The following is a 14,425-nucleotide window of genomic DNA, read 5'->3' on the forward strand; positions in this document are numbered from 1 at the left end:
AGTGCAGTGGCGTCATCGTAGCTCACTGCAGCCTCCAACTCCTGGGCTCAAGCCATCCTCCTGCTTCAGCCTCCCCAGTAGCTGGGACTACAGGATTGTGCACCATGCCAGGCTAATTTATTTATTTATTTATTTATTTACTTTTGAGACAGAGTCTGGCTCTGTTGCCCGGACTAGAGTGCCATGGTGTCAGCCTAGCTCACAGCAACCTCAAACTCCCGGGCTCAAGCAATCCTTCTGCCTCAGCCTGCCAAGTAGCTGGGACTACAGGCATGGGCCACCATGCCCAGCTAATTTTTTCTATATATTTTTAGTTGTCCAGCTAATTTGTTTCTATTTTTTAGTAGAGATGGGGTCTCACTCTTGCTCAGGCTGATCTCGAACTCCTGATTTCGAGCAATGCTCCCACCTTGACCTCCCACAGTGCTAGGATTACAGGCGTGAGCCACTTTTTTTCTTATGTTTTGTAGGGATAGGGTCTTGTTATGTTGCTCAGGCTGGTCTTGAACTCCTGGCCTTAAGCAATCCTCCTGCCTCAGCCTCCCAAAGTGCTGGGATTACAGGCATAAGCCATTGACCCAGCCATCCTGGGTTTTTTGGAAAACTTACATCCTCTGAAGTTCAGTTTGATTATGTATCTCTCCTGCTAGTTCCATCACCTAGCAGGAATGACTCCATTCTGGTTGGGTCTGGTCTGTTGGGGACTAGTGCAGGAGCTTACTCCAAAACAATGGCCTTCCCCAACTCTATGCTAATGATGTTTGGGGACCAGGTTCCTCGCTGTTGTGGGGTGTGGGGGTAAGCACCCTCCACCCAGTTATGACAGCCAAATATGTCTCCAGACTTTGCTACATGTCACTTGGAGGGCAAAATTGCCCGCATTTGGAGAATCAGTTCTTCTTGCCCTGGAACTGGCTTGGTGCTCCTGCCTGGAGAACCCCTCCTTCCCGCTAACCCTAACCCTAACCCCTTGGGGAGCTCAGCTCAGCCTCTCTCAGGGACCCCGACAAGTCACACGCTGAGCACTTACTGAGGACCGAGGGGAAAGTGTCCACCTGCTGCCCATCTGCGTTGGATACCTAATATTCACTGCCTAACACTCCCATCTTACCAAATGGGCCCCAGTCTTGGGGTGCCTGGCTAGACTGTGACCTCCTATCTAAGGCCCTGATACTGTTTCATTCCCTCATAAGGGCAGGAATACAAAATATGAAGGTAGTTGGTAAAACATGAGAAGCTTTAAAGCAAAATATGAAATATAATAAATGATACTACAGGAGTCGGGGGCCAGAGGGGAGAAGAATGACAGGTTTGGAGATGGCATGGGGTCCCTTTCCCACCCTCCATCTGCACCCCCCCATCACAGCTCCTCTTGACCACCGCCTTGGGCACAGGCCGACCTGAACCCCACTCACCTGCCATCTGAGGCCCTGCAGGTCCCACCCATGTCCCACTCCGATGCCCCCGCCTCCCCAGGACTTTGCCTAGGCTGTTCCCCACGCCAGGAGCGCCGTTCCTGTGCTGACTGCATGGGCCTGGGCCTCAGTCTTGCGCTCTGCAAACTGGGGTCTCGAACCTACTCTCCGCCCTCCACGTCTCGGCGCTGGGCAGGGGCCGGGGGTACCGGGAGCCCTCCCCGCGAGTTCCCCCGGGGGCTGGACTCCAAGTCCCAGAAAACCCTGCGCTTCCCGTGGGTGGGGCCCTGGACTGCCCCCAGCCTCCACGCTCCCCCCACCCGCCCCGCGCAAGCAGTTCGGGAGGCGTCTGGCAACTTTCAAATCTTGGCGCCCAGCCGGAGGGGCGGCAACAGCTGCGGCCGGGGTCACCTCCACCCCTATCTCCCTACCCGCCCCACTGCCCTGGCTGGGGGGAGCTCGAGGGGTCCGGGACACCCCGCAAAGCTGGCCCACCCACTCCGCGGGCTCCCCAAGCACGACATGCGACGGGACGGGGAACTGAGGCACAGGGAGGTTAGGGACCAATGGGGACCCCGTCACTCCCCCAACCCGAGCAGGGGCGTGGCAGAGGCGGGATCCGAACGCAGGACCCTCTGAGCCCTGGGTCGCTACAAAGTTAATGGCTAATTGCTGTCCGCTCTGGGGTTAGGGGGTGCAGGGTGAGACATCCCCGACCTGGAGGGCTGTGCAGGCCCGGGAAGGCCCCAGTCCTCAACAGTCCCTCCCTCCACCCCTGCGCCGCCAGCCTCGCCCAGCGCTGGATTTTGGCGCCAGATTTTTAAAAAATCTCAGCCCAACGGCTGGCTGCCGCTGGCTCCTGGCCCAGACTATGAGGCCGGATCCGGGATTCTGGAGCCTGGAGGCCAAACCTGGAATCTAGGATCAGACAGAATTCAGGGACCTGGCACTGGAGCCCTGTAATCCCAGCAAAGATCTGGGAGGCAGGCAGGGCACTGGGGCTGGCTGCTGTCTGTGAAATGAGTGGACATAGTAGTGACATCAACAGATACGGACTGGCGGCATCTGCTCTGTGGCAGGCACTGGAGAGGCACAGTGAGTTATATGTTGTGCTAGGAGATGGTAAGCACAGAGGAAAAATAAAGTGGGGCAAGGGGGCTGGGGAGTGTGTGGGGTAGGAGGTTGCATTTTTCAATAAGGTGGGGCTCTTGGAAAAGGAGGGAAAAGCATTCCAGGGAGAGGGAACAGCCAGCGCAAAGTCTGTTTCCTGGACACAGTGGATATGGCAATGGATGAGAACTGCCTGTGGGCGATGGCTCACGCCTATTATCCCAGCACTCTGGGAGGCCGAGGAGGAAGGCTCACTTGAGCTCAGGAGTTTGAGACCAGCCTGAGCAAGAGCGAGAGCCGTCTCTGCTAAAAATAGAAAGATTAGCCAGATGTGGTGGCACCTGTAATCCCAGCTACTTGGGAGGCTGAGGCAGAAGGATCACTTGAGCCCAAGAGTTGGAGGTTGCTGTGAGCTAGGCTGATGCCACTGCACTCCAGCCTGTGCAATAGAGTGAGAGTCTGTCTCAAAAAAAAAAAGTTCAGGCCGGGCGTGGTGGCTCACACCTGTAATCCTAGCACTCTGGGAGGCTGAGGCGGGTGGATCGTTTGAGCTCAGGAGTTCGAGACCAGCCTGAGCAAGAGTGAGACCCCGTCTCTACTAAAAATAGAAAGAAATTATCTGGCCAACTAAAATATATATAGAAAAAATTAGCCAGGCATGGTGGTGCATGCCTGTAGTCCCAGCTACTCAGGAGGCTGAGGCAGTAGGATCGCTTAAGCCCAGGAGTTTGAGGTTGCTGTGAGCTAGGCTGACGCCACGGCACTCACTCTAGCCCGGGCAACAAAGTGAGACTCTGTCTCAAAAAACAAACAAACAAACAAACAAACAAAAAGTTCAAAAAAAGAGAAAAACAAAGAAATACACGTCATATAACATCAGTGTATTAGCTATTGCTGCATAACAAACATCCCCGAAATATAGTAGTAGCTTACAATTCACTTTTCTTATCTCACAGTTTCTGTGGGTCAGGAACCTACAGGTGGCTTAGCTGGCTGGGGTCCCCTGGCTCAGGCTTCAACAGCTGCCACCAAAGTGTCAGCCTGGGCAGTGCCTACTTCCAAACTCACTCATACACTGTTGGAAGGATTCAGTTCCTTGCAGGCTGCTAGACTGAGAGCCACAGGTCCCTGCCCACTGTTGTCTGGGGCTATCTCAGTTCCTTATCATACAAGAGAGAGGGTTTGATTTAGGTTTTGAAACCTTCACTGTTTGTGATAACAGGGAAATAAGAACTGAAAACAACCCAAATATCCATAGATAAGAATAGACCAGTACCTTGATATAGATTCACATGGTGAAATATTATGCAACAGTGAAAACGAATGCAGTCAAAGCCTGCTGGCAACTACCAGAGAGAAGCGTGGAGTAGATTCTTCCTTAGAACCTCCGGAAGGAATCAGCCCTGCGGACATCTTGATTTCAGACTTTTGGCTTCTAGAACTGGGAGACAATGTACTTCTGTTGTTTTAAGTACCCCCCAGTTTGTGGCACTTTGTTATGGCAGCCCCAGGACACTCATACCCTGTCCCTGAATCAACTGTAGAGAAAAACTATGAAAGAACGTTGAAGGATACCAGTAATGTACTAGGTGCCTTTCAGTGGAAAACTAGGTAGATTACTTAGCTATTGGTGCGTGACAAATGACCTCATGTGCAGAAGTTTGAAACATCATTTATTATGTTTTATAATTACATGTAATAAATATATAGTTATGAATAATAGCATTTATTATTTTACAGTTTTTCTGGGTCTGGAATCTGGGTGGCCTGTATCAAGGTTTCCCACAAGACTGCAGTCAAGCTCTCGACCAGAGCTGAGGTCTCACCTGAAGGCTCGACTGGGGAAGAATCTGTTTCCAAACCCATTCAAGGGGATGTTTGCAAGATCTACATCATTGTGGGCTGTTGTACTAAGGCCTCAGTTCCTGCTGGCTGTTGGCTGAGGCCACCTTCAGTTCCTTGCCAGGTGGGCGTCTCCATCAGGACGAGAATGCCAGGCTGGGCACGATGTGACTCACCCCTGTAATCCCAGCACTTTGAGAGGCCGAGGCAGGAGGATTGCTTGAGCCAGGCAGTTTGAACCCAGCTTGAGCAACATAGCGAGACCCCCAACTCTACAAAAGTCTTTAAGAATGAGCTGGGTTTTGTGGTGCCCACCTCTAGTCCCAGCTACTCAGGAGGCTGAGGTGGGGGGATGACCTGAGCCCAGGAGTTGGAGGCTGCAGTGAGTAGTGATCGCACCACTGTACTCCAGCCCGAGGAACAGAGTGCCATGGCCCGGTCATGTTGACACATAAAATTAACCATCACGGGGAAATCACTGGAGCAGGCTGGGAGCTGCCCACCCCACTAGCATTGTCTGTGTTGTCCGATTCTCAGGGTCCCAGCCTCTCTCATTGTCTTTGAGCTCTTTTACAAGGGTGCAAGGTATAAAACACAGAACGTGTAAATGATTCCTGTCCATTGTGTAGTAAGAAATGTAACCTCGCCCAAAGAGAGGTCTGGTCTTCAGCTGCTGGGAGGTGACCATTAGGCCCCTGGAACGCCCTGCAGGATCTGCATATCTTTGTTTGCCTGGAGGTGCTGGCCTCTGGACAGTCCAGTCTAACAATAGGCCGTGTGACCAGGGCCTGGGGCCATGCTGTGTCAGTACTGACCTCCGGGAGGGCTGGAGACCAAAGGCCAGTCATGCCGGTGGTATGTGATTGAGCCCCAATAAAAAGCTAGACACGGAAGGCTCAGGCACGCTTCCTGGTGCTTGGGAAGACTCTGTGCACATTGTCACACGTCCCACCCAGGACTCCGGGAGGAACTGGCAATTGGAAGCGCTGCTTCTGAGTCCCTCCTGGGCTCTGCAGCTCTCTCTGCTCATGGATTGTAACTTGTGTCATTTTACTCTCATAAAACTGTCATTGTACGTGGAGTCCTTTTCTGGGGGCTGAGTGCTTCTAGAGAATTAATTATCAAGGCTGAGCATGTCTGTGGGGACCCCTGGGTTTGTAGCCAGCTGGTCTGAGCTGAGGGAGGTCTGGGGACCCCCAAACTTGCAGCTGGTGTCTGAAGTAATGGCCATGTCTTGTGGGGACTGTATCCACTGACCACACAGTTGCTTAAACTCCAGGCACCCATAGTGATACAAATTATCTCCTGGAGAACTAAAGATTGCCTGATATAATTTTGCATCTACCAAGCAAATTCATTCTCACATCCCAGTGGCCTATAAAATATGTGGTTCTTTGAATTCTTTGACCTGAGGGTAACATTCTAACTAGTTTCCTCATTCATTAATGTGTTGGATACAATCTTTGATATATTCGTTGTATCCTATGAGAGTCATGCTTCTTCCTTTCTATTTATTGTTAAAATGTATCCTTTAACATAATGCTCAGCCCCTCAAAGTGTGGTCAGGGACCTATTCATTCATTGAATCAGCCTATATTTAATTTATTTATTGAGTCATTTTTGGTTATGGGGGGTTGTTTTGGGTGTTGGGTTTTTTGTATGTTTTTGAGACAGGGTCTCACTCTGTCACTTAGGCTGGAGTGCAGTGGCGTCATCACAGCTCACTGTAGCTTCGAACTCCTGGGCTTAAGCAATCCTCCTGCCTCAGCCTCCCGAGTAGCTGGGACTGCTGGTGGGGGTCACTGCACGCAGCCAGCCCATAGTTACCAACCACTTACTGTGCACTAGGACTACAGCAATAAGCAAAACAGAAAGATAAAATTCTTGCCCCCGTGGAGCTGACATTCTAGCAAAGGGCACAGAAATGAGAATTTGAGTGAATAAGTAAACTAGGTAGTATGTTAGATCCTGTTCAGTACCAAGGAAAAAGAAACAAAGCTAAGAAAGGGATGTGACTCGTGGGAATTGGGGAGGTGGCCGGGGAAGCCCTGCGGGGAGGCGGGGACAGGGATGTGAGGACATGGGGTGAGGAGAGGTGTTCAGGGAGAGGAGCTGAGGAAGCTGGAGGGAGGAATGCGCCCGGGCTCATTCAAAGAACAACAGGAAGTGTTTTCCGGTGCTGTTTTGTTTTGGGAGGGTGAACAGAGGAGGAACCTGGCCCAACTTAGGTTTTGGAAGCTGCTGGGTGCTGTGGGGAGAGCCACCTGGGGCGGGAGGGGTGCGGGTGTCCAGGGAAGAATGGGCATGGCTTCGAGTGACTTTGAAGGGAACTGCAGCAGAGAAGGTGTATGAGTGCCAAGCTCACTCTAGCTCATTGTTTTTGGTCATCTTTTTTGCATCCTGATTTTCCCATGAAAAGAGGGAGTTTCAGAGAGGTCAAGTCACTACCTCAAGGATACACAGCTCATGAGGGGTGCAGGTGGGATGTGACCGAGGCGAACTTGACCTCAGAGAAGAGCTTCCCTGCCAACCATATTTCTCTGCCAGACACGGTCCCAGACACCCCACCCTCCTGCTACACACCATCTCCCCCGCCCCCACCCTTCCACTGTCCTCTGTGTTTCCCAGATGTGCCTCAGCCTTCCGGCCTTTGCTCTGGTCATCAGGGCCACCTGGTGTCTTGTTCCCACCTCCTCCCAGCCCCTGCCTGTCTTACGAATGTCTCGAAGTTCAAATGATGACTCACCTCCATCCAGAAACCTCTCCTTGGGGACAGGAATCATGTCTTGTTCATCTTTGCAAAAAGGCATGATGTCAGAGTGCAGCCCTTGCCAACGGCTTCCTGGCTGCGCCCGGAGTCAAGCCCAGACCCCTCCCTGCAGCCCCCGAGGCCCGCCTCTCTGATCTCTGCCCCGCTCTGCCCCCCTCACTCTGCCACCCCAGCCTCCTCCTCCTCAGATTCCTCCAATATGCCAGGCGAGGTCCCACTCAGGGTCTCAGCTCAAATGTCACCTCCTCAGAGAGTCCCGCCCTGACCATTGCATCTGAAGTAGCAGTGTACTGCCCTGACTAATACCAAATCAGCACCCAGTCGGCACCAGTACATGTGAAAGTCAGATGACAGCCCCAGTTCCAAGGCACTTACTCCACACAGAGCCCTCTTCCTAGTGTGGACCAGAATTAACTCATTTCACACTCAGAACAATCCCAGATAATGTTATTATGTCCATTTTGCAGAGGGGGAAACTGAGGCACAAATAGTGGGAGAATGACATGCTCAAGCTCACACAGCTGGTCAGGAGGGGAGCTGGGATTCAAACCCAGGTAGTCTGAAGCCTCCTTGGCCACCCCCCGATCCCTCCCCACATACTGTTTGGGGGACCCCATCTGCCCCTGTTTTCCCACCCCAGCCCCTCACACTGCTCCTGTCTCAGTCTGCTCCAGCTGCTAGAACAGAACCCCATACACCGGGTGGCTCAAACAACAGGAATTTATGTCCTACAATTCTGGAGGCTGGAAGTCTGTCACCAAGGTGCTGGCCAGTTTGGTTCCCGAGATGAGGGCTCTCTTCCTGGTTTGCAGAAGGCAGCCTTCTCACTGTGTCCTCACAGGGTGGACAGAGAGTGAACTCTAGCCTCTCTTCTTATAAAGTCACTAATCCCATCATAAGAACCCCACATAACCTCCTCTAAACCTAATCACCTCCCAAAGGCCCCACCTCCTAATAGCACCCCATTGGTGATTAGGGTTTCAACATATGGATTTGGAGGGGACACACATATTCAGTCCATAGCACCTCCTCTAATGTCAGGAGGCCTCTATCTCTGCACCCACCTCTCTCAAACATCCCTCCCCACTCCTGGAACTCCTAATTCTGCAGAGTCCCAGCCACCATGCTGGGAAGGAACCCTGGATCCACCCCCTAACCCTAACCCTAACCCCTCAATGTTCTGCAGACATGGTTTCTTCCTTTGTCCAATGGGAACAACCTCCTTGCCTCCCAGGTGTGCTGGGGCAGGTGAGGAGGAGGGATGTTAAAGGCAGTGTGCTAAGAGTTGGAGGAAAAATGCTAAGGAGGCATCACAAAACTCAGTCACAATGACAAATATTTTAACACAATTTTGAAAAAAATCTAAATGAATGCAAAAAAAATTCATGCTAGATAAATTTTCAAAATTTTAAATCAAGACAGGATCACTCGTACTGATTAGTTTTCTCAGCTGAGGCTCCAAGATGACACTGTTATTGATCCTGTCTTAATGAAAAATGTTAATATTTAGTTCATCACCAATTTGTTTTTTGGCATCTCATTCTGTCGCCCAGGACAGATTATAGCTCACTACAGCCTCAAACTCCTGGGCTTAAAAGATCCTCCTGCCTGAGCTTCCTGAGTAGCTGGGACTACAGGTGCACACCACCACACCCGGCTAACTTTTTAATTATTTGTTGTAGAGACGGGGTCTCACTATGTTGCCCAGGCTGGTCTCAAACTCCTGGCTTCAAGCGATCCTCCTACCTTGGCCTCTGAGAGTGCTGGGATTACAGGCACGAGCCACTGGGTCCAGTCATCAGCATTCATTTTGATTTAAATGACTGCATTAAAATATTATTTATCTCATTCCGGATTAGGGGTGATGGTTGCACAAACTCATGATCTTACTAAAACTCACCGAATCAGACACTTTTAAAGGGGGAGTTTTATGGTATGTGAATTACAACTCAATAAAAAATCAGAAAGGAAATTTGTTTTTTTTTTTTTTTTTTTGAGACAGAGTCTCACTCTGTTGCCCGGGCTAGAGTACCATGGTGTCAGCCCTGCTCACAGTAACCTTAAACTCCTGGGCTTAAGCAGCCCTACTGCCTCAGTCTCCCGAGTAGCTGGGACTACAGGCATGCACCACCATGCTCGGCTAATTTTTTCTATATATTTTTTAGTTGTCCAGCTAATTTCTTTCTATTTTTGTTTTTTTTTAGTAGAGACAGAGTCTCGCTCTTGCTCAGGCTAGTCTCGAACTCCTGAGCTCAAATGATCCGCCCGCATCGGCCTCCCAGAATGTGAGGATTACAGGCGTGAGCTACCACGCCCGGCCAGGAAAATATGACTTATCATGACAACTGAGTTTTTTCGGCACCCCCTTAAATTTTGTACCTCACTCTTCTTGCTAAAGAGGGCAGGCGGAGGCTCAAAGAATATTCATCCAAGTCCTTCCTCGCACACATCCGTCATAGCAGCCATAATAACCTCTTCCCTGAGAGGCTGGGCTCCTGTCCAGGCTGTTTCCTCTGCCTGGGATTGCGTTTCCCGTCTTCACCAGGAAAACACCACTCATCCATCAACACCGACTTTGTCTCCACCCAGACTGACTGCCCTCAACCATGTGGCCCTCCATCCTCCGGCCTTCTCTCTCCAGACCCCAAACACCTGGTGACCCCCTTTCCCCAGTCCTGACTCCAGGTGTTGTGGACTATCCCCAGAAAACTCGGAGCTCTGTGCCCTTGAGCTAAGAACATTATCTTCCCGAGCCTTGATTCCTTCCTCTGAAAAATGAGAACAGTTGCAGAAGTGCTGCTTCGTGGGCATTGCAGGAGGAAATGCTTAGTACCGTGTAAGCTCTCAAGAAATGTGTGCTTGACCAGGCTGGTGGTGCACACCTGTCATCCCAGCTACTCGGAAGGCTGAGGCAGGAGGATCTCTTGAGCCCAGGAGTTGGAAGCTGCAGTGAGCTGTGATGACGCCACTGTACTCCAACCTGGGTGACAGAGCGAGACCCTGTCTCTAGAGAAAGGAAAAAATAAAAAGGAAGGAAGCTCTGACACAGGCTACCACATAGATGAACCTTGAGAACATCGTGCTCAGTGAGAGAAGCCAGACACAGAAGGTTCTGCACTCACAGGAGGTCCCTAGAGTCATCAGATCCACAGAAACAGGAAGTAGGATGGTGGGTGCCAGGAGCTGGGGAGGGGGCGGGGAGTGAGTGTTTCATGGGGACAGAGTGTCAGTTAGGGAAGATGAGAAAGTTCTGGAGATGGAGGGTGGTGATGGCGGCAAAACCACGTGAATGTGCTTAATGCCACTGAGCTGTGCCCTTAAAAAGCGTTGAAGTCATAACTATTGTATGTATATTTTACCATAGCAGTAAAAAGGTGCCCAGACAGTAAGTTGTTGATTTAATTATTTTTAAGAAATTGCATCTATAAAATATGAAATGTATATTTTACGTGTAAAATATTGTATAATAAAAGTATATAAAACATTGCACCCCCCCCCAGCCCTGTTGCCCCAGCAGGTCCGGCCCTTCCGGCTCCGTGGACGCAGGGACCTCGTGTGGCCACCAGGTGGCGCCGCCGCGCCTCGCAGCGGGGCCGTGGGGGGAACATTTCGCGCCCTCGGGTGGGCGGCGCGGAGGCGGCGCGATGCGTCAGCCGGACCCGCCGGCCGGGGGAGCCGGGGGAGCCGGGGAGCCGAGGGATCCGAGCCGCGCGGCCAAAGCCAGGTCCCGGGCTGGCGGAGGAGGGGACGCAGATGTGAGTCAGCCGGGAGCCCCCAGTCGACCGTGGGAGACAGTCCCGGGGCGGCGAGGGGGAGCCTGGCGGCCCTGCCTGGCGCACACGCGTGGCCGCAGCACGCACCAGCCTGTGGCTTTGGGCAGTGGCGGCCTCTCCAAACCTCAGTTTCTCCTTTTGCATAATGCACATAAGCCTCGCCCCTGCTTTACAGGCCCTTGGTCACATAGAATCCAATGTACGAGGAGGGGGCGCCTGGCGCACGTCGTGCACTGGACACGCGCCGGCGTCCACCCCGAGGGAGGAAGTAAAAGTGGCACCTCCAGTGCAGACGGGGCGGAGGTGGCGGCGTGCAGCGCCAGCCAGAGCCATTCCCTGCCGTGCCTTCTCCCGGGCCTCGGTTTCCCCCCACGGTCAGGGGAGCACATATGATCAAACCGGGGGGCGCGCTAACAGCAGGCGCACCGGGGAGGCTGCGCCACCTGCGCCTCCCACGCGCACCCCTGGAACTCGCGGGGGGTGAGGAGGGGGTGTCCGGGCTCTTCCCCAGGGCTCCTAGGGCGTTGCAGTTCCCACCACTAGGGACCCCCGAGGCGCACAGCTGGTACTTATTGAGCGCTTCCGGTATGCCCCTTATTGTATTTAATGCGCTCTCCAACCCAGTGAGCTGGCGCGGCATCCCCATTATTCGGATGGGAACACAGAGGCCAGAAGACGTTAAGTCAACCGAGGGTCTGGGGTCGCCCCAGCCGGGAAAGACCCCACCCACCCGCCCCCTACCAACCCCCGGGAGGGGCCTGGCTGCAAACCGGACCCCTTCCCAGTGCAGCCCCCCAACAGAGCTTGGGAAAAGCACGAGCCCGGGACTCTCCGGGGACCGGGAGGGGATTCCAGGCGCCCCCCTAACTCCCCGAAAGTCCGAGCCGCCTCGCGCCCTGGAAATCCCGCGCGCGCTCTGAACCGCGGCGCGGCTGCCGGGAAATCAGGAGAAAAACTTCTGCTTTTTTTTCTTTTCTGGCACTCGCGGCCACCCCCCGCGCCCTCCTCCTGGCTCTCGCCCCCACGTGGGCGCACCCGCGAGGCGCTCCGCCCCCTACCCACCGCCGGCCAACCGCAGCGCCGGCTGCGCTCGCCTTTGTTTTTTCACCAATAGGAAAGACGAACGGTCCCACCACGGGCACGCCCCGGCCCTCGGAGTCTATAAAAGGCGGCGCCGGCGGCCCGGGGCTCAGATCTTAGAAGCTGACGGCTTGGGTTTGTGTCTGCGGCTGCCGGAATCCCTGTTCCTAAGGACTTTGCGATTTTTTTTTTTTTTTTTACGTCTTTTTTTGGGGGAGAATTTTACTGCCTTCTGAAGATCTTGGACGAGCGCTCCGGCTCCGTGGGAAGGTTTTGGGCTGTCTGGCTCGGATTTTGCAATTTCTCCTTGGGGACTGTAGGGGGTCCGCGTCCACTGTGGATTATAACTGCAACATGACGCTGGAAGAGCTCGTGGCGTGCGACAACGCGGCACAGAAGTAAGTAACAGGGGCCCCCCCAGCCGCTTGAGGTCGGCCAGGCTGGGATGGGCCCGGGGAGCGGACCGGAGTGGCCCGCCGGGCGCTGAGCCTCCTCTCTCCCGGCCTCAGGATGCAGACGGTGACCGCCGCGGTGGAGGAGCTGCTGGTGGCCGCGCAGCGCCAGGACCGCCTCACAGTGGGGGTGTACGAGTCGGCCAAGCTGATGAATGTGTGAGTCAGACCCCCTCTCCGGCTGGGCGCGGGTGGGGATCCCCCTCCGCTCTGCACGCTCCCCCTACACCCTCGTCTTGCATGGGGCTGGGACTTCCCCAAGTGCCCCCACTGTGTAATCAGGGCTTTTTGGCTATTTTTGGGGGGTGGGGAGGCTGCAGTATTTTAAGGCTGCACTCTTTGCAAGTGCTTTCTCTCTCTATGGTCCTATCTTCTCCCCCTCAAGAGTTTGAACCATGTTCCCCCTCCCCCCACCTCCATCAGCCTGCAATGGCAATGCCCTGCACCCGTGCAGTTTTCCTCTTTGCTCTTGCACACTCCCTTTTTGCATGCACGGTGGCCAGTCCCCGGCCCCCAGCTGACCCACCCCCTCGTTCTGACCCCTCAGGGATCCAGACAGCGTGGTCCTGTGCCTCTTGGCTATTGACGAGGAGGAGGAGGACGACATCGCCTTGCAAATCCACTTCACGCTCATCCAGTCCTTCTGCTGCGACAACGACATCAACATCGTGCGGGTGTCGGGCATGCAACGCCTGGCACAGCTGTTGGGGGAGCCGGCCGACACCCAGGGCACCACCGAGGCCCGAGACCTGCACTGCCTCCTGGTCACGGTGAGCTGGGCTTCTGCCCCGCCCCACCCTGGGCACCTGGGTCGTTGTTTGTCAACAAAGTCAGGCTGGCCTGCCCTGCACCAGCTCAGCGCTCAGCCACGCTTGGCATGTCCCGTGGGCAGCCCGGCCAGGGCCTCCTCACCCAGCGAGTTATTTTGAGTCTGCCTGTTTTCCCCAAACAGGAGCCTGGGAAGAAGGAGGAGCCCACTAAACCCCTTCTTTCCCCCTCCCACAGAACCCTCACACGGACACCTGGAAGAGCCACGGCTTGGTGGAGGTGGCTAGTTACTGCGAAGAAAGCAGGGGGAACAACCAATGGGTCCCCTACATCTCCCTCCAGGAACGCTGAGGCCCCTTCCAGCATCAGAACCTGTTGAGTTGCTGCCAAAATAAAATAAAATAAATATTTGATCCCCCTCCCCCCCAGAACAACCCCAAAACAACCCAACCCATGAGACCATCGGGGGCAGAGTCACTGGAGACTGAGGAGGAGGAGAGGGGAGTGTGCGACCACCCCTAGGGCAGAGAGCCAGGAGCAGTGCCAGGGACGGCGGCAGCGGTGGCCACCAGGCGAGGAGGACGGGCCCCCAGGCCAGCAGGAGATGGGACCCTGGAGCTCAGGCCTTGTGACAGAGCAGAAGCCAGAGTGGGGGAGTTGCTGCCTCCCCCATCACAGGGGGTCTTGGACTCCACACCTGGAGGGTGGGGTGAGATGGATGGCGTCCCCCACCCTCCTGGAGACAGGAGCTGACGTCTGCAAGACGAGAGACTTGGCTGACTGAGGGCGTGCGCCCTCGACAGGACTACACTCTGGGACTTGGGAGCTGGGGCTGCTGTAGCTTGTGCCCACGAACTCCCAGTTTGCAAATGACATAGACAATCTATTTTGTTACTTGCACTTGTTACTCCAACCACTGAAAGAGGGATGGGAAGCTTGGAGATACATATATTTTTATTTCTATGATGGCCTTGTAATAAACATCTTGAAGCCTCTGGATTCTTGTCTATTTTCTGCTTCTGAGAACGCCCTGCCTTCCCCTCGCCCCCCCAACACCCCCTGTGCTCCAGCGACACTCTGGCCCCCCCCTCCAGCTCACCAGGAAGTGTGACTTAAGTCCCTGTTAGCAGTTCCAGGCCCCTTTGCACAAACAGTGCCTCTTCTCTCCGCGGCAGGCGGGCCACCACCCAGCTCCAACAAATCTTTGACTCTTTT

The 14,425-nt window shown here is 54.1% G+C and overlaps 1 protein-coding gene across 2 annotated transcripts; it reads left to right on the forward strand.

Moving 5' to 3' along the window:
- Positions 1-12,081: 12,081 nt before the first annotated feature.
- GADD45B (growth arrest and DNA damage inducible beta) lies at positions 12,082-14,209 on the forward strand. 2 transcript variants are annotated; one of them, XM_045544215.1, is made up of 4 exons: positions 12,082-12,388; positions 12,500-12,601; positions 12,990-13,212; positions 13,640-14,209. In XM_045544215.1, the coding sequence occupies exons 1-4, from the start codon at positions 12,345-12,347 to the stop codon at positions 13,730-13,732; spliced, it is 462 nt and encodes a 153-aa protein (XP_045400171.1). In that variant the 5' UTR covers positions 12,082-12,344; the 3' UTR covers positions 13,733-14,209. The 2 variants fall into 2 exon arrangements, with proteins under 2 accessions (XP_045400171.1, XP_045400162.1); XM_045544206.1 differs by having other exon boundaries at positions 12,089-12,388; positions 13,448-14,209.
- Positions 14,210-14,425: the final 216 nt, after the last annotated feature.

The sequence above is a fragment of the Lemur catta genome, chromosome 1 (genome assembly GCF_020740605.2).
Source record: "Lemur catta isolate mLemCat1 chromosome 1, mLemCat1.pri, whole genome shotgun sequence".
Taxonomy (NCBI): domain Eukaryota; kingdom Metazoa; phylum Chordata; class Mammalia; order Primates; family Lemuridae; genus Lemur; species Lemur catta.

Bases quoted from the DNA above. Each gene is read 5' to 3' on its own strand.
- GADD45B (XM_045544206.1), top strand. From the start codon at position 12,345: ATGACGCTGGAAGAGCTCGTGGCGTGCGACAACGCGGCACAGAA. The intron at 12,389-12,499 runs GTAAGTAACAGG...TCCCGGCCTCAG, and splicing joins TGCGACAACGCGGCACAGAA to GATGCAGACGGTGACCGCCG. The intron at 13,213-13,447 runs GTGAGCTGGGCT...CCCCTCCCACAG, and splicing joins TGCACTGCCTCCTGGTCACG to AACCCTCACACGGACACCTG.